Source organism: Astatotilapia calliptera, chromosome 16 (genome assembly GCF_900246225.1).
Source record: "Astatotilapia calliptera chromosome 16, fAstCal1.2, whole genome shotgun sequence".
NCBI classification, from domain to species: Eukaryota; Metazoa; Chordata; class Actinopteri; order Cichliformes; family Cichlidae; genus Astatotilapia; species Astatotilapia calliptera.
Genome location: NC_039317.1, coordinates 17393267 through 17413119, shown reverse-complemented (window position 1 = coordinate 17413119; position 19853 = coordinate 17393267). Strand labels below are relative to the sequence as shown.

The 19853-nt window shown below is 35.7% G+C and overlaps 1 protein-coding gene across 4 annotated transcripts; it reads right to left on the bottom strand.

Annotated features, from left to right (window-relative positions):
* Window positions 1-1593: 1593 nt before the first annotated feature.
* On the bottom strand, window positions 1594-18700 carry LOC113008451 (cilia- and flagella-associated protein 251-like). 4 transcript variants are annotated; one of them, XM_026145879.1, is made up of 13 exons: window positions 18389-18700; window positions 17815-17913; window positions 17407-17445; window positions 16791-16946; window positions 14060-14098; window positions 13855-13947; window positions 13538-13708; window positions 11748-11912; window positions 10930-11136; window positions 8717-8881; window positions 7897-8103; window positions 5687-5851; window positions 1594-2234 (listed from the first exon to the last, which is right to left on the bottom strand). In XM_026145879.1, the coding sequence occupies exons 1-13, from the start codon at window positions 18660-18662 to the stop codon at window positions 2014-2016; spliced, it is 2001 nt and encodes a 666-aa protein (XP_026001664.1). In that variant the 5' UTR covers window positions 18663-18700; the 3' UTR covers window positions 1594-2013. The 4 variants fall into 4 exon arrangements, with proteins under 4 accessions (XP_026001664.1, XP_026001665.1, XP_026001667.1 ...); XM_026145880.1 differs by lacking the exon at window positions 5687-5851; XM_026145882.1 differs by lacking the exon at window positions 8717-8881.
* Between the last annotated feature and the right edge of the window lie 1153 nt (window positions 18701-19853).

Genomic DNA, 19853 nt, shown 5'->3' with positions numbered 1-19853 from the left:
TGATCTCAACCACACATCTGAATGTTTGAATGTTTAAAAAATGACATTAAATACATTTCTGAAAATCAATATTTCATCGTTGTATGTTTCTCAGTTTATGTTTTCCTGCCTTTAGAGAAACAAATGTCCTTCAACCATCTCAATACTGAAGTCTAAAAAAAGAATAATTTCTCAGAAAAAATCAGCTGATGGCTTAATGTAACAGCTGATAAACACTGCCACCTATTGACAGAACAATAGTTTTACAATTTATATCAACTGATGCAATACATGAGGGTAGATTATATATCTGCAGTCTTAACTCGACAAACACGGAAGGATTTTTTTTTTTTAAGTTTACTTCACTCAAGTTATGTCAATAGACATGTACAGCACATTTACATCAAAGTCAGATACTGCTGTAGTATCTTTTTGTGAAAAACTGAAAGAAACGTAACAAAGTTAATACAAAAAGAGCAGAACAAGAAAACCAAAATGCCACAGCACCATTCTAACTTAATTTACAATTAATTAATGAACGATAGCAATTATATCATAAGTTAATAGAAATTTCAGTTGTTATTGCAAAAGTGTTTTAAAAAATTGCATAAAAATACTCTAAAGAACCTTTTAAACGTAGATATGATGCAGACAAATTGCCATTATGACTTTATTTTCTTACAGATATGCATAACAAATACCCTTTTTCTTTCATTAATTTAATTTAATCTTGTCACAGTAAAACTGTACTGTATAAGATTGTGATGAATGAAATTTTCCCCTAACACATATACATAAAACTAGAGCTTTTAAAATACTATTGAACATACTGTATCATCATCATCATTTACAAAAGAATATATTTACATGTAGTTGTCAAACAAACACATTCACCAACTAGAAGTGCCAAGATACACAAGAATGCATTATTTCATGTAATTTCTGTTGCATAATTTCAGACCAGCCCTCTGCAGTGGTCTGTAAGATGACTAACTCTGTGGTATTTTTAGAAGCTGTTTTGTTAGCATAATAGTATTTGCTGATTTATAGGAGGTCTTTGATATCTTATCTACTTTGAAAAAATAAAATGAATGGTGTCCTCCGGTCTAAAGTCTCTGATATAATTGTCTGTTTTTGTTTTCAGTGTCTCCTACCGTTAATCTGTCTGTTTTTCTGGCCTCTCCGAGCAAATAATTGTTTGCTTTTGTTCTGACTCAGAGTGAAGGACATCTACACTCTTTTCAACTGTAGACTGGATCTTTATAAAGATCTTACAATTACACTTTTGAGATCTGTTTCCTTCTGAACTACAATCAATAGGTTCACTTCTTTTCTGAAAGCCTTTCCACTATAGCCTTTCATCATGGCTTTTCCTGTCTGTTTTTTTCTTCTTCTACGCCTCACGGTGGACTTTACTATTATCCTTTGTAGTTTCACCTTTATCTGCCTCACCCGTGTGTTTTATGCCTGTGTTTTATGCCTGGATTACATGTGAGTGTACCCTGTGGATGAAAGATCCAATCTAATAACATTTAGCAGGCACACACTCACTCACTGTAAAGGAATCTCATATACACAAATGGAAGCACTCACTTGAATGAGTAAAATAAATCATTTTTTGCTCTTTTAACATGTATGTGGGGTGAATGTAGCATTGCAAGTTCAGTCTGTTTGAAAGCTCAACTGAACCGAGAGAGAAAAAGGCTAACATTTGTGAAAAGACAGTACTTTTGAGAAAATTGTATGTAAATGACACAATGCTACTGGGCTGCATGTGCTGCATCAGAATCTTTAGAAAGGCGTTCATTAGTTTAGCCTTTTTTTAATGATCGGGCTCTGTTGCTACAGGGTTACAGTTACTATTGCCTTGTCCCGAGGCAGAATTCTTTGCTTTCATCACCTCTACCACCTGATATGATCAGAAACTTCTTGCTGATTGTCCTCTCCCAAGTGTGTAGCTTTTTGTGCTCATTTCTCTCTAGTATTCAGATAAGGAATGGTAGATAACTCTTCTTTCCCATTTATGACAGTAGATTAATTTCCTTCCCCCGAGCCTGATGACTTTCCAACAATTTCCTTATTAGGTTGTCCAGTAGCCTGTTCTTTGTTGGAGCCATCCACATTTTCCCCAGCATCATTTTTAGATGCCATCGTTGGAGAAGCTGGGGCCAAAGATGAAAGCGGCTCTGCAGCTGACAGAGAGGCATTATTTTCAGGAGCAGACATTTGGTCGTCATCTGCTTTTTTCACCAAGTCTGAAATAAACAGTAGAAAGATTAAAAAAAGAATGTGCGCTAGTCTGTTAATAACTTGTAGTCAAAGACACCAGTATAGCTCAGTTCGTTGAGCAGCTGACCCATATACCAAAGAGGTACTGCAGGGGCCTGGCTTTGATTCTGACCTGGGACATTTGTCATTCTATCAGCACTCTGACCCTCCTTTCCTCTCTGATCTGTACCTGTTATAAAATAAATCTTTAACAGGGAAAAATACTTTACAGTTAAAATAAACTAGTCCTATTCACTGGATGTTTAATCAAAATGGTCATAGCCAAAAAAAACAGTTTTCAAGAAAGCCACAGACTGCATTAAAATAGTTAATCAAAATAAATGTCAACTGAATTTAGCGCATATTCAAAGTTGTAATGTGTATATAAACTAGAATTCGTAGATAGAAAGAAAATACTGAACTGTTAAGTATAAACAATAAAAGACAGTGATGCTGCCACATACTTTGTACTTTGTATCATGACACAAATACAACTGACCCTACACTAAACCATAAACTCTACAGGTTAACAATAAATGCTCCTCCCGTTGGTTACTTGCATTGATTTACTCGGTACGGCTGCTCTAATAAAGTGAAAGTGTTTGAAATAAGTGCTTCACAGTGCAAGAAAGCACAGAGAAATCATGAAAGAAACATAAATTTGACAGCAAATTGATTTTGAAAAACTTATTTATCGGTTTGTTTTTTATTGTTATTTTTTAGGCTTCTTTATTTTTGTCCAGTTGATTATAATGTTATGTATACTGTGATCAACTTTGATGGCCATAGTGAGAAGTGACATTAGGTACAGAAAAACTTTAGTTCAGTTTCTGTTTAATAATTAGCAATAAACAAATGGCCCTTTTTAAAACATGCATAATCTTCAGTAAAATGAGTAGAAACAAAAGGATTTCTGTATTGTTTTTTTTTCACATTTCTTCCTGACAATTAAAGCTCTTCCAACATCATCCAAAAATATCTTTGTGTGATTTTAAAGGGAAAAAAATATGTCACATTGATAAAATCTGCATAATTTTACTTTAAATTATTTTAAATTATTCAAAAATACTCAAAATACAAAAAGCACACTAAACAACAGTGAATCATTTTGTCTGTTAGAGAAACAGTCAAATATTTGGCACACTAACCCTAAACACCAAATTATATTTCATGTTCAAAAACTTGTCAGCTTTTGTCTTGCTAACTAATTTTTTTCCTGTGACTATTCTGAATCTAGCTTTCATGGTATACTTTCAAATAGGGATGGGTACCGCGGTTCTGACATAAACGGTAGTAACCAGACCGAAAAGCAGCAAACATTTCGGTACTTTATTTCGGTGTTTTTTTTTTCCTGAGCTGTGATACACTTTAGATTCTAGCCAATCATTTTATGTTTCCAAGGATAGTAGGCGGGGCCAGGTACGTACGTTCTTTTAGAGCAGAGCTACAGATTAAAAATGACCAAGGCAAAGCGGTCAAAAGTCTGGCTGTACTTCACAGCAAAATATGCAAACTCAGCAGCCTGCAACAAGTGCTTTAAGCTGATACTGTGATACTGTCAAAGGAGGTAACACCTCGAATCCGATGAAACACCTGGCGACGCATAGGGCTGGGCGATATATCGAGTTTTTTTAAAAAATATCGATATATTTTTATACGAGATATAAGATGTGACCATATCCTTTATATCAATATATACGTTATAATTATAGTTGTGGAGCCACAAGTTTGCCTCTCTTTCGTCCACTTTTGTCTTTACGCAACGTTACTCCACCTCGCCTCTCCTTCACTGAACACAACTCCCCCTCCTCCCTCATAGCTTCACCTGCAGGCAGCGACAAGATGAACACTGCAAATCTCCGTTAACGAGTTACTGCGCATTCCTCCGTGCGTGGGGCTGGACGGCGTCAACATGCTAACGAGCTAACCACGCTAACGCCATGCAGCCCACAGGGGCTGCACAGCCTAAAATCCTTTCATTTTCTCAAAAGTTGACAGCGCGCCTTATGTATGAATTCTGGTTGTGCTTGATGACCGCGAACCGATTTTATGTGGAACACGGCGCTCAGCAATCTGTCAAAAAATGTTTTAGTACGACTTTGGTAAGCTACGGGGCTGCACCGCTTGATGGACTGTCGGAGCGGCTACCGAGGAGCCTCACGTAGTAATACGCACTGTGCTTCAACGTAATATTACCGTATTGTGTGTGTATAATGACCATAAATGTCACCTGTTAACAAGAGACATGGTTACAAAGAGGATTTCAAACTCAAGGCTGTCAGTCACGCAGTAGAAGTTGGGAACAGAGCAGCTGTGAAATCTGCCTATGTTATTATGCTCAGCGTCTTTTAGTTTACATTTTGACTGCACAATTGTGAGCTTTTTGTTATGGACAAAAACAACATACTACTTTTATTTATGGAGCATTATTTTTAATAAATGCTCATAATTTATTTTTGAGTAGTTTTTTTTCATGTACATCTATGCTTTATGTTAATAAAAGTGCCTGTGTGACATCTGGGACACAGCTTTGACTAAGAACTCTCTTTTTGTTCTTACTTTATGGCTTTAAAAAAATATCGAGATATATATCTTATATCGCCATCTAGCTAAAAAATATCGAGATATGAATTTTGGGTCATATCGCCCAGCCCTAGCGACGCATAGCGTTTTTTTTAAAAGCCCAGAAATGCGCCGTATGATAGCTTGCTGCGAGACCTCACACCGAGCACATCTACTGCGGGTGGGTTGCCTGTTATCGGACTCGGAGTTAGCAACATCCCCCAAAAACACGAAGAGGAGAGTCCTGGCCCCTAGCCCTACCAGTGTAGCAGAAATGATGACGGATGATGATGGCAGCAGCAGCCGTTCTTCTCTGCGTGAGTAGCTTAATGTTGTTCGTGTGTAATTTACGTTGAGTAGGCTAACCACTTATTAAATTAATGCTTGTAAGGTGAACTAGCAAACATCATCATAGCTACATGCGGCTGTCTTCTTGTTTGATGGCAGATACTCCCTTCACCCTGGCCAAAAAGGCTAAAATGACCAAAGAAAAAGTGGAAAACAGTTAAACATGAGAGGTTTTTGGACAAAGTTTGTGTTTTTTCCATTGTTTAAGCACTGCTTCCAGCCAAGAGTAATGCCATAAATCCCCTATAGCTGCAGAAAAGGCTAACATTGTTATCTTTTTACAAAAAAACAGCTGACTATGAGAGGTTTTTGGACAAATTTTGTGTTCTCCATTCTTTAAGCACCGGTTTAAGCACCGTTTAAGCACTGGCACCGTTTCAAAAGTAACGGTTTGGCACCGGTATCGGATAAAACCTAAACGATACCCATCCCTGTGAATTTAAAAGGACAAAAATATGTTATATGGATAAAAGGTAAAAAAAATTCCTGTGACTATTCTGAATCTAGCTTTCATTGTATACTTTCAAACCTGGATTTTTAGGAGCAGTGGATGATTGCAGACCAGATTCTGTGGCCCCACTGTGTTCTTCTTCTCTGGCTGGATTTATATTAGCTTGTCCTTTTCTGATTTTAAAAGACTTTACAGGCACAACAGGCTTAACTTTTTTGGGCTCATCTTTGTTGTTTTCCACACCTGAGACAGAAAAAGGAAAAATATTGCTTCAGCAAGAAGCTGCCTTGGGAGTTAGTAGGTGGTAGTGCTGCTAAGTTAGTTTGGTTAATGACGTTTTAGGTTAATGTATGCATGCTCACAATGTTTAATCTTTTCCATGTTCACTATTATAACTTTTCATCTGCTAATTAGGACCAAACTTGAAGCTTAGGTTGCTGGTGATGAAAAGCTTGTTTCTTGACGTACTTTAAAAATATAGTTTAGACATGAAGCCACAAGTTTATACAAAATTCCAGCAGTCACCAAATGCTAGAAGGAAACTATCAACATTAAAGAAATGAAACCAGTAAGTGCCAAAAATGCAGTACGTTACACTGCTGCAGTACTTTAGGGTGACTCCATGAACAACTCAATCCCCACAGATCAGTGTTACATTTAACACTTTAACTATGATTTAGATTTAGTGTGATTTAGGCATTTCAGTTATTTCTGTTTTAGTCTATTTTTAGTTGACTGAAAATCTAAAGATTCACTTGACTAAAATATATAGTTTAAAGGTTTGTTTTGTTTTTACCCGTTTTTGAACTGTGACAAATGTGTCCTTTGTTTATTGCATTTTCATGAGAAACAAGAAACATGGGAGCTAGTTGTGCTGTACCATTTGCCAGGGGCAGATCAAATGCTGATCATTCTAACTGCATTACTTCTAAACTGGTCCCACCTTTCTACACAACTTAATTAGTTCTCATTGGACCTCGTTTCTACAGATCTTTTTTGTCATTGACAAAAAATGTCAGTATCATTATCATCATTTTATTTCCCATGCATTCAGTTTTATTTAGTTAACATCTTGTTTTTGTCAGAAAATCAAAGGTGGCTGATAAAAATAAAATGACAATGATTTATTTACAAAATTAACATCTGCACAGGCCCTGATAATAAAGTGGTGACCGTCTTTATAGCTACTGGTTAAAATTTTATGAAGCTTAAAGTCATACATCATTTGATGTGAGGTCACTTTACATGATAGGTAGGTGCTACCAGGCCTCGTCTCTTGAACTTGTTTGTGGTGTTGACGGCTTTTGGAGCATTTTGGTAAATGACTTGTTTGTGGTAACTACACAACCGGATCATCAGCGGTCTCAGCTCTAGTTTTTGTGTGTGTTCTAACATTTTACACTTTATTTAGGACCAAATAGCAAACATGTGACAGGCAAAGTGTACATGTATGAATATATATAGGACCATGCTTCAAAATATCAACCACATAATTTATTGTCTTAATATGTCATGACATATTAAGACAATAAATTGTCATAACATGGTGACAGGCCCAGCCATTAAACCACTTGTCAGTCAACTGTCTAATTACTTTTGAACCTCTGAAAATGGAGGTGTATGTTTTAAAAAACTTACTGAAATTCTTAAACAGTAATGCAATATATTTATCCAACCCTTTAAATTAAAGCTGGATGTTTGCATTTAAATCACATCTTGATTGTTTGACTTAACTTTCACTGTGGTGATATGCAGAGGAAAAAATTGCAAAATAATATTTCATGGGCCCAAAAAATAAACTTATGCACCTGAGTGTTTCTTCATACTATTTACTGATTTAAGACAAATACTGTCTGATGCCATCTTCTAAAATGTACATTTTTCTTTACTCTGTTCAATCCTATTAAAGAGCTAATTTTATATTCTCTATGCTTCACTGGATTTAATGTCAAAAAATGTATGTTTGTCTGCCTCTAATATGTTGTCTGTCTGTCTGGATCTTTGCCTATTCTGTCCTGATCTTTTGTATGAGGGACTGTATGTATAATATCAGAGGAGTATTGAAAGGTACTGGTGTTGAATAGTTTTGACATTATGGCGCTCCAAGACTACAGACTATATAAAGGCAGTTTCACTTATCTCTTTCTTCCTGGACACCTACACCATCTTATTCACTGTTTTCTTTAGATACATGTTTGCTCATTATTTTCATGAAGTCTTTTTCAAAGTGCGACTCTTTCTGTACCAGAAAAACAAAAAAAAGCAGTTTATAGCTGTTGTTTCTGCACCTGTTTGATCAGGAACAGTCGGTGGATCTTCCTTCTTTGTCTTGTCATCTGATTCCTTTTCTTTTTCTTTTTCTTCTGTGACCTGTTCTGAGCTGACATCTTCCCCAACAACAGGTGGCTTGTTGATCGAAGATGAACTTGGCTGGTTAGCTGAAGAACCATTTTCAGTAGAACCCTTTGGTTCCTCATCTTCCTGTTGCTCTGATCCTGAAACAAACGGGGGAAAAAAGTTTAAAAAATCCACTAGTCTGCTAAAAGATGGTAGTAGGGTTAAATAGTTTGGAGGGAAACTTGGTTTATTCTAAACCAGTCTTTCTCCAGTGAGGTGTAAAGATGGGTCAGGAAAACGAAGAAGCCATTTCCCAATAAATATATTAAAATAAACCAAGTAAAGTAATTTTTAAAGACATGTTTTCCTTCTAAACTAGGAAATGTTATTGTAATCATCAAAGGATGACGACTGGTTCAAAGAGTAACAAAATCTTTTCAATGCTGGTTTTCAAATTCTTTTTTAGATAACAAAAAGACATTTTCCACTGTCACCCAAATTATATACAATGCTCCAGACGTCATGATGATGTAGATGTTAATTAATATTAATAAGAATTCTATAATAATATAATCTTTGGTAAAATGAAGAGTAACAAAAAGATTTCTGTATTGTTTTTTTCACATTTCTTCCTGACAATTAAAGCTCTTCCAACGTCATCCAAAATATCTATGTGTGAATTTAAAAGGACAAAAATATGTTATATGGATAAAAGGTAAAAAAATTTCCTGTGACTATTCTGAATCTAGCTTTCATTGTATACTTTCAAACCTGGATTTTTAGGAGCAGTGGATGATTGCAGACCAGATTCTGTGGCCCCACTGTGTTCTTCTTCTCTGGCTGGATTTATATTAGCTTGTCCTTTTCTGATTTTAAAAGACTTTACAGGCACAACAGGCTTAACCTTTTTGGGCTCATCTTTGTTGTTTTCCACACCTGAGACAGAAAAAGGAAAAATATTGCTTCAGCAAGAAGCTGCCTTGGGAGTTAGTAGGTGGTAGTGCTGCTAAGTTAGTTTGGTTAATGACGTTTTAGGTTAATGTATGCATGCTCACAATGTTTAATCTTTTCCATGTTCACTATTATAACTTTTCATCTGCTAATTAGGACCAAACTTGAAGCTTAGGTTGCTGGTGATGAAAAGCTTGTTTCTTGACGTACTTTAAAAATATAGTTTAGACATGAAGCCACAAGTTTATACAAAATTCCAGCAGTCACCAAATGCTAGAAGGAAACTATCAACATTAAAGAAATGAAACCAGTAAGTGCCAAAAATGCAGTACGTTACACTGCTGCAGTACTTTAGGGTGACTCCATGAACAACTCAATCCCCACAGATCAGTGTTACATTTAACACTTTAACTATGATTTAGATTTAGTGTGATTTAGGCATTTCAGTTATTTCTGTTTTAGTCTATTTTTAGTTGACTGAAAATCTAAAGATTCACTTGACTAAAATATATAGTTTAAAGGTTTGTTTTGTTTTTACCCGTTTTTGAACTGTGACAAATGTGTCCTTTGTTTATTGCATTTTCATGAGAAACAAGAAACATGGGAGCTAGTTGTGCTGTACCATTTGCCAGGGGCAGATCAAATGCTGATCATTCTAACTGCATTACTTCTAAACTGGTCCCACCTTTCTACACAACTTAATTAGTTCTCATTGGACCTCGTTTCTACAGATCTTTTTTGTCATTGACAAAAAATGTCAGTATCATTATCATCATTTTATTTCCCATGCATTCAGTTTTATTTAGTTAACATCTTGTTTTTGTCAGAAAATCAAAGGTGGCTGATAAAAATAAAATGACAATGATTTATTTACAAAATTAACATCTGCACAGGCCCTGATAATAAAGTGGTGACCGTCTTTATAGCTACTGGTTAAAATTTTATGAAGCTTAAAGTCATACATCATTTGATGTGAGGTCACTTTACATGATAGGTAGGTGCTACCAGGCCTCGTCTCTTGAACTTGTTTGTGGTGTTGACGGCTTTTGGAGCATTTTGGTAAATGACTTGTTTGTGGTAACTACACAACCGGATCATCAGCGGTCTCAGCTCTAGTTTTTGTGTGTGTTCTAACATTTTACACTTTATTTAGGACCAAATAGCAAACATGTGACAGGCAAAGTGTACATGTATGAATATATATAGGACCATGCTTCAAAATATCAACCACATAATTTATTGTCTTAATATGTCATGACATATTAAGACAATAAATTGTCATAACATGGTGACAGGCCCAGCCATTAAACCACTTGTCAGTCAACTGTCTAATTACTTTTGAACCTCTGAAAATGGAGGTGTATGTTTTAAAAAACTTACTGAAATTCTTAAACAGTAATGCAATATATTTATCCAACCCTTTAAATTAAAGCTGGATGTTTGCATTTAAATCACATCTTGATTGTTTGACTTAACTTTCACTGTGGTGATATGCAGAGGAAAAAATTGCAAAATAATATTTCATGGGCCCAAAAAATAAACTTATGCACCTGAGTGTTTCTTCATACTATTTACTGATTTAAGACAAATACTGTCTGATGCCATCTTCTAAAATGTACATTTTTCTTTACTCTGTTCAATCCTATTAAAGAGCTAATTTTATATTCTCTATGCTTCACTGGATTTAATGTCAAAAAATGTATGTTTGTCTGCCTCTAATATGTTGTCTGTCTGTCTGGCGATTTGCCTATTCTGTCCTGATCTTTTGTATGAGGGACTGTATGTATAGTTTCAGAAGAGTATTGAAAGGTTTTGGTGTTGAATAGTTTTGACATTATGGCGCTCCAAGGCTACAGACAACTATATAAAGGCAGTTTCCCTTTTCTGTGTCTTCCTGGACATATACACCATCCTATTCACTGTTATCTTTAGATACATGTTTGCTCATTATTTTCATGAAGTCTTTTTCAAAGTGCGACTCTTTCTGTACCAGAAAAACAAAAAAAAGCAGTTTATAGCTGTTGTTTCTGCACCTGTTTGATCAGGAACGGTCGGTGGATCTTCCTTCTTTGTCTTGTCATCTGATTCCTTTTCTTTTTCTTTTTCTTCTGTGACCTGTTCTGAGCTGACATCTTCCCCAACAACAGGTGGCTTGTTGATCGAAGATGAACTTGGCTGGTTAGCTGAAGAACCATTTTCAGTAGAACCCTTTGGTTCCTCATCTTCCTGTTGCTCTGATCCTGAAACAAACGGGGGAAAAAAGTTTAAAAAATCCACTAGTCTGCTAAAAGATGGTAGTAGGGTTAAATAGTTTGGAGGGAAACTTGGTTTATTCTAAACCAGTCTTCTCCAGTGAGGTGTAAAAATGGGTCAGGAAAACGAAGAAGCCATTTCCAAATAAATATATTAAAATAAACCAAGTAAAGTAATTTTTAAAGACATGTTTTCCTTCTAAACTAGGAAATGTTATTGTAATCATCAAAGGATGACGACTGGTTCAAAGAGTAACAAAATCTTTTCAATGCTGGTTTTCAAATTCTTTTTTAGATAACAAAAAGACATTTTCCACTGTCACCCAAATTATATACAATGCTCCAGACGTCATGATGATGTAGATGTTAATTAATATTAATAAGAATTCTATAATAATATAATCTTTGGTAAAATGAAGAGTAACAAAAAGATTTCTGTATTGTTTTTTTCACATTTCTTCCTGACAATTAAAGCTCTTCCAACGTCATCCAAAATATCTATGTGTGAATTTAAAAGGACAAAAATATGTTATATGGATAAAAGGTAAAAAAATTCCTGTGACTATTCTGAATCTAGCTTTCATTGTATACTTTCAAACCTGGATTTTTAGGAGCAGTGGATGATTGCAGACCAGATTCTGTGGCCCCACTGTGTTCTTCTTCTCTGGCTGGATTTATATTAGCTTGTCCTTTTCTGATTTTAAAAGACTTTACAGGCACAACAGGCTTAACTTTTTTGGGCTCATCTTTGTTGTTTTCCACACCTGAGACAGAAAAAGGAAAAATATTGCTTCAGCAAGAAGCTGCCTTGGGAGTTAGTAGGTGGTAGTGCTGCTAAGTTAGTTTGGTTAATGACGTTTTAGGTTAATGTATGCATGCTCACAATGTTTAATCTTTTCCATGTTCACTATTATAACTTTTCATCTGCTAATTAGGACCAAACTTGAAGCTTAGGTTGCTGGTGATGAAAAGCTTGTTTCTTGACGTACTTTAAAAATATAGTTTAGACATGAAGCCACAAGTTTATACAAAATTCCAGCAGTCACCAAATGCTAGAAGGAAACTATCAACATTAAAGAAATGAAACCAGTAAGTGCCAAAAATGCAGTACGTTACACTGCTGCAGTACTTTAGGGTGACTCCATGAACAACTCAATCCCCACAGATCAGTGTTACATTTAACACTTTAACTATGATTTAGATTTAGTGTGATTTAGGCATTTCAGTTATTTCTGTTTTAGTCTATTTTTAGTTGACTGAAAATCTAAAGATTCACTTGACTAAAATATATAGTTTAAAGGTTTGTTTTGTTTTTACCCGTTTTTGAACTGTGACAAATGTGTCCTTTGTTTATTGCATTTTCATGAGAAACAAGAAACATGGGAGCTAGTTGTGCTGTACCATTTGCCAGGGGCAGATCAAATGCTGATCATTCTAACTGCATTACTTCTAAACTGGTCCCACCTTTCTACACAACTTAATTAGTTCTCATTGGACCTCGTTTCTACAGATCTTTTTTGTCATTGACAAAAAATGTCAGTATCATTATCATCATTTTATTTCCCATGCATTCAGTTTTATTTAGTTAACATCTTGTTTTTGTCAGAAAATCAAAGGTGGCTGATAAAAATAAATGTGTTGTAAATGGCCTGATTCTTATAAAGCGCTTTTCTACTCTCCCGGAGTACTCAAAGCGCTCTATACAACATGCCTCATTCACCCATTCACACAAGCGCAACTAATAAACATTCACACACATTCACACTCTGATGAATGCATCGGAGGGCAATTTGGGGTTAATATCTTGCCCAAGGATATTGCAGACTGGGGAAGCCAGGAATCAAACCACCAACCTTCCAATCAGTAGCTGATCTGCTCTGCCACCTGAGCCACAGCCACCCCATTTGTAAACCACTGATTTGTAAACACGCAAATCAGTCCATGCATGATTACATTGCCCCACCCATCAAAAGTCTGCGCATGCGCCAAACTATCGCCCATCTGCAATTGTTGGACTGATGATTGCCGGTTGGAAAGGTTTTACATATCGCCCAACCTTAGTTATTACTACTGTCTTTATGCATGCTCAATCATCAAGGTATGCAAAACCCAAAAAGTTGATTCTGTTCATGTGGACGCAGCATTTTCAGTGGGAGAAATGTTTTGTCACTCATCCAAGTGACTTCTTCAGTCTCAGCTGACTGCAGGTTTTCCCAATCTTAAACAGTACATTTCTTCAATAGCTGAACTGAATAGAATTGTTCATTCAGTGGGCTGGTTTCAGTTGTCTCCAACTGAAAACACTACGTCCAGATGAATAAAATAAACCTATTGGGTTATTACCACTGTTTCTGCACTCAGAAATGGTGAACAACACTCTTTTTTTCACCTGAGCCAATTGATTGATTTTCTTTCTTTATTCCAGGGGCCTGTTGCGAGTTGACATCTTCCGCAGCAACAGGTGCCTCGTCGTTCAAAGGAGAATTTGGCTGGACTGCAGATGGCCAAATACCATTTTCAAGTGAAACCGATGTTTGCTCATCTACCCTTTTCTCTGACTCTGGAAGAAACAGTAAAAAGAGCTTTGGACTAAACCAATCTTTAAAATTTGTCAAGAAAGTCAAGAAGCCATTTCCCAAGAAAACAACGGTGTGACTCTTTTTGTAGCAGGAAAAAAAAAGTAGTTTATTGTTGTTGATTCTGCACCTGTCTGTTTAGAAATGGTGTTTGTCATGTCATCTGATTTACTGTCTTCTTTTTTCCTATTCTCTTCCACTTCATTTTCTATAGAGACTGGATCTGAGATGGCAGAGAGAGAGAGAGATAATAAAACAAGTTGTTTTCCCCAAAAAGTTGGTTATTATATTTCACTGGTTCAATCAATTAGCATGAGTGGAAAAACAACAATTACCTATCTGTCCTTGTTCAATGTTTTGAACCATCTTCTTCACTGTAAGGAATGAATTACAAACAGAAAAAAATGAATCTACTGCAATATCATACCACTGATCAGTGATTATAAATAACAAAAACATTTTTGAAAAAAATAATCTTGAAAACCTCTCATCTTGTGTGGCTTTCACCATTAGGAGCCATTTAGATGGCTTAAAGCAGTGGTTCCCAAACTTTTTTGCTAGGCCCCCCTTTGTTTTACAAGAAAAATGTCCCGTCCCCCCCCCCCCTCAAGTGACGAGGACAACGGTGTGACCGTTTCAGGAGATGATGAAATCTTTCTTAACACCCTGATAGCTTGCTGAAGAACTCGAGTTTCTTCTCCCCCCTCCATGCTGTCAGACACTTCAAAGTGACCTGTGCGTGCTTCTCAGCCAATCACAGCGGTACAGACACCCAGCCTTCCGTTTCCATTAAACTCCTTCCGTTTCCACTATACTCTTTCATTCACATACATTATTCTCTTGCATACATATTTTCTTAAGACATGTATGCATTCTCTTCTTACATACACATATTATTTGTGAGATTAAATGCATATTGAATGCATGTAAATGAGAGAAAAATGTAGGAATGCATAAATGAAAATGCATGTATGTTAGAGTGACAATTTGTAAATATGTACATTAAAATACATGTATAAGAGAGCACAATATTGCAATGTGTGTGCTAAATATGTGTAAACATGAGAATAAAAATATCTAAATATAAAAATTAAACCAAAACTATGTGAGAGTGAAAGAATGAATTTTGGCTTGTATGGCCCCTCATAGCAGGTATTACACGCTTACATACATACACGCAGTTACTGTCCCTCCATTTAGAAAGGCAGAGGCGTCACGGTGTAATTATTTTACGTGTAGTTGTTTTTTTACTGTGTACTAATATTCAACATTGCTATCAATACATTTTTCAAAAAAAATGCCTCTCTGTGCAAAATGGGTTTAAAAACATAAACAGCTGTGGGATACTGTTTGTCTCTGATTTAGACAGGGGGAACAAATCGTGGCAGGATCAGCCTGATGTTATTTGTATCCCACTGTAACTTTACTGTATAAAGAGCTAACATCTCCAAAATGTCAGGAGTAGTTAGTCATTACAACAAGTGTTTGTGAACTAAAACTCAAGGATGTGGAATACTGTTTGTCCTTGATTTGAACAGTCCAGCACGTGCTCCTGACGAAGGGAAAACAAATTCTGCAGGGGAGACCTACCTCGGCACTTGTGCAGGTGAAACCAAAGGGAAGATATGCTTCACCATATTTTCTAGTCTTTGGCTTAGAATGAAGTTGGTTTGGAAACGTATGCAGCGATGCTTCATCTCCTGCTTTGCGTTTGTGTGGGCGCCCCGTGCTAGCAGTGTCCAAGCGTTGTTGTTTTTTTCCCCCCCTTTTCATACCGCGCCCCCCCCCTGCAATGGCTCTGTGACCCCCCTTAGGGGGCGGGCCCCAAACTTTGGGAAGGTCTGGCTTAGAGCAACTAATAAAACTTGAGATTTTATTAAATTATTAAGCAATGGCTGGCTAGGTTACCATTAGCTGTACTCCAGGTGCATCAGCTGCATTTTTAGTAAGTGTTACACTTACACTTTAGTAAGTGTCTTCTTGTAGCTGTTTTGGGGGGGTTTTTCAGAATATTTCCATATAACTGTGACCTACTTTGTTTATTATAGGGAGAGACAGTGAAAAGAAAAGGTACACAAGGTAATGTTATGTGTCAGCTTATACATATTATACTAATCTAGATATGTCTTTTACACAGAAGGTCAGTCTTGAGAAATCAATGCAAATAAATGTCTGCAACAGTAAATCAGCTACGTATTTATAGGACCACCTTGTGTCTTCCTTTTATATTTTATTTTCCCTTGCTGTAAGAGCTCTGTAACACCGAAATTTCTTATCTGTGGGATAATAAAGGTTTATTCTATTCTATTCTATTCTATTTGGTCCATGCCACCTATCCACCAGCAATGAATGACTTAAGTTAATTAAATTAAAAATTAAGTCCAGCCAACACAAGGGGAAAACTAATCCTTGTCAACTGTATCTGCTAGGAAAATGCTAAAAGATGTTTAAAAACTGTAGTGTGGTGAGCTTCAGTGCAGCACCTAACCCAAAATTATGTATTTAATAAGGTGACAAACTGAAAAACTGAGCTTAGCAGGGGAGAAAAGTGGACACATGTGAACTGAGACATCAGCAGCACGATTGGAAAAACTGCAGAAACCTTCTAAGCAATTTACTAAGACAATTTACTAAGCTGAAGAATTTTGATAGTGTGTAACTGGTAAAGTTTTTTTTTCAAGTACTAGTTTGGTACATATGCTGTTTTCTAAAAAGTATGGAAATTAATCACTAATAACGAGTAAGTCCTAGTCATGACCATACACATAAAGATATCTGTTGAAGTTTTATTTTTGATACTACTTCTAATCTTACTATTTTTAATCAATGTATTTCTGCACAAAAATATTTTTTCTAACAAACTGTCTGCATCTTCTGTCTTTTAATCCCTCAGCTGAAGCAAAGAATAGATTACATGAACCAGAAACACAACACACACACACATACACACAGAGAGAGTGAGATACACTTTTCTGGCTATTACGCTTCTTCACTGAAGCTAAAATAGGCGTATAAAACACTCCAAATCAGAGAACTGGAAAAACATTGAGCTACTTTTACTTTTACCTTTTCCAGTGTGTCGGTCCAACTTCTTGTGTTTTTCATCTTTGTGATCAGAATTGCTATTCTTCAAAGTTTCTTCCGGATGGTGAAGCTTTTGGGAAGAGGGCCTTGTTTCTCTTCTATGAAGAAGAGGGTCTGATGGTTGATCAGATTCATGATCTGAAATAGATGGAAATACAAAAAAAGTAACTAATTTAAAAGAAAAAATTAAAAGAAAAAATAATTTTCTTCCCAGGTAACCTCTTCATTGTTTATCTCAACAAAGTCGAAATAATCAGCTGATTATCCCCATTGGTCTAGTTATAGACCATTTATCATTTCTTCATTATTTAGGATGTTTTTTTTAAAGATTGCTCATTTAACCTTCTTTTTTGCTGAGTTAGTTCATACATGAAAAATGTATGTTATTAATAAATTCCTCTAAAATCAAAGATAATAGGTGATATTGAAGTGATAACAGGTTTTAGGCCTTTGTCTGTTTGTTGCTCAGAACACCGCTGCACAACACTGCATAATTGTCTCTCATCACTGAATTGTAAAAGTAATCATTAAATTAATGATGTCAAAAATATTTGTCACTAACAAAACAAAACACACAAGATTAGACATTTTTCCTTACCACTATGTGGCTGTTCCGCAGCGGTTTTCTCCTTTTTTGCTGGAATCAAGAAAAAGGAGAAATAATAATAAATACGGAATGTGATTTCTTTCTTAAGTTACACTATGAAGGTTAAAGTCACTTAAACACAGAGGTTTTCAACAGTACTCCATATAAATATATTTTTAAACATCCAATTAGTATTTTGATCTCCAAATAAAAAAATAACATCGGTCCCAGAGAATGTATTACACTATCAAGTCAAGTCTGTTAACCTTAGGTTAAACACAGGATACACAGTATATTCTCTGAATCTAACATATATCCTGTGTATCACTTGGTTTTCTCCATGTCATGATAAGTTAATATTTTTGGACCCATTCCTCTCAATAAGTTTTCATTGCTTAAACTGTTGTTGCTTTATTTTACCTTTATGCTTTACTGCACAGAACACTGCGCCCAAAACACACAAGAGTATTACTATCCCGCCAATAACCAGTCCAGTAATGAGTCCAGCTGAGGCTCCAACTGCACAGAAACACAGAAATCCAAATAGAAGAACTTCTCTAACAGCCATACACAGTTCCAATGCAGTTATATTTCCATAAAACCAGAGATTTTAGACAACATGAACTCTACAGTCTCCCTTATCAATGACCAAATGGATATGTATATACATTTTTTAAAATGCAATTAATAAAATATGTATTTTTCCATTAATAAAATTGATAACACAGTAGGATGTGCCCTGTGCACATCATTGTCCAGTTTTATTGTTATTTATATTACAGTAAAGTTAACAGAAAACTGCATTCTTTGAAATTAAAGTTACTGCTATTATCAGTGCAGTAGTGTAGGTGTTGTTTCCCAATTAAACCAGTGGCCTTTGGTGGGATAAACCCGACCAAGGGTCGTAACACACTGATTAAAGCAGTTTGTATAAAATAGTTTCAGAAAATGCCCAATTCAATCCATTAATTACAGCTAATTAGTAAAACCTTACCAGGGTAGCAATCCTTTGCAGTGAATGTAGCTATTTCTTTGGACAATCGGTTGCTCGCAGTACAGCTGTATACTTTATCATCATGTTCTGTCCCTAGAGGTATCGATAATATCTGGCCAGGTTGAATTTTTCCAGGTTGGCTCCACTCGTAGTTTAAGGATTGTGATGTTTTTGCAGAGCACTTCAGTGTGGCTTCACTTCCAGATTTGTCAGAGCTGCTGCCATCGCTCATGTTACAGGTTATGGTGGGCTTGGTTACTCTGTCTATATACATACATAAATACAAAAAAGCAAATCTGAAATTAAAATACATAAAAATTATAAATCTTCTGACAATATATATTGCGTAGACTTGCAAATGTATTCATGAATTAATACAATAATCTGGTGTATCATCGTGTTACTGTCAATTATCCAAGTGTGAAAAGGGCTAAGTCATTTCAAGCTGATGTTTGTTTAATAATTTACTGGCCCTGAGTTTGAAATGTAAACTCATCTATCAGTATTTGGTTTGAGGCTGAGGAAGTTAAGGCTGGACTGACAACAAAACATTTGGTTTGAAAATGCATAATAGCAGCTTGTATATGACACTACCTCAACATTAATAGTTGGACTTATAATCCAATGTAAATCAAGTATATACTGTGTTAGGCTGTTTAGCAAATAACTAACTAGCTTTCTAAAGGGCAGAGTCTCTCTGAACCAAATATGAGGATAATAAAATGCATGATAAGTGACTAATTAAGAGATAAGCTGTTGTTATCATGATGAGTTGTGGGATGTTTTGGTGGAAGCACCAAGAGCTTTTATGCTTAAGGTACAGTGCAACAATAGAGAAAGCATTCATAATCCTTCAGAATAAAAGCATATGTATCGTATTTTTTTACAGTTATGAAAGTCAGAAGCAGAGTTAACAAATTGGTGTTCAGCTGGAAATGTAATGTAGTTATAAATAGAACGAATAAATTGCCAGAATAGGTAAAAGAAAAACAGCTAAATAGTTTAATTTGAAATCAGTGATGTACAATCAGTACAGTCTAGAATTACCTGTTACTCCACACCACTGATGCTTTGTTTTATAAAAGTGACTCGGGTTTTTTCATTTTTTTTTGGAAATTATAAAAGAAAAACTTTTTTATCCACAAGTTCAAATGTTAAATAATATTAAAAACAATAATAATAAAATATATATTCATCAGTGATCTGTTTCTTCTGTTCAACGAAAAAAAAAAACTGCACTGACCTTCTGGAAAGCTTTTTTTTTCAGCCTTGTACACATATCAACTACAATTTCATTTCATACTCTGACTGCCTTCACTCAAAATTCAATGAAGATTTTAAACCAGATTCCAGTAAAGTAAAATCTCAAGTCTGCAACAAGAGTTCCTCCGGCCTTCCAAGCTGCTACTATGCTTCATTTTAAGTGCTTTAGCTCCTGGGCAGTGTTTGGTTTGACTGATGTATA

Coding starts and splice junctions, on each gene's coding strand:
- LOC113008451 (XM_026145879.1), bottom strand. CDS start 18,662: ATGTATATAGACAGAGTAACCAAGCCCACCATAACCTGTAACATGAGC. Junction 5,852..7,896: donor GACTGTTCCTGATCAAACAG/GTGCAGAAACAA, acceptor TTTCTGTCTCAG/GTGTGGAAAACAACAAAGAT. Junction 2,235..5,686: donor CACTGCTCCTAAAAATCCAG/GTTTGAAAGTAT, acceptor TGTTTATTTCAG/ACTTGGTGAAAAAAGCAGAT.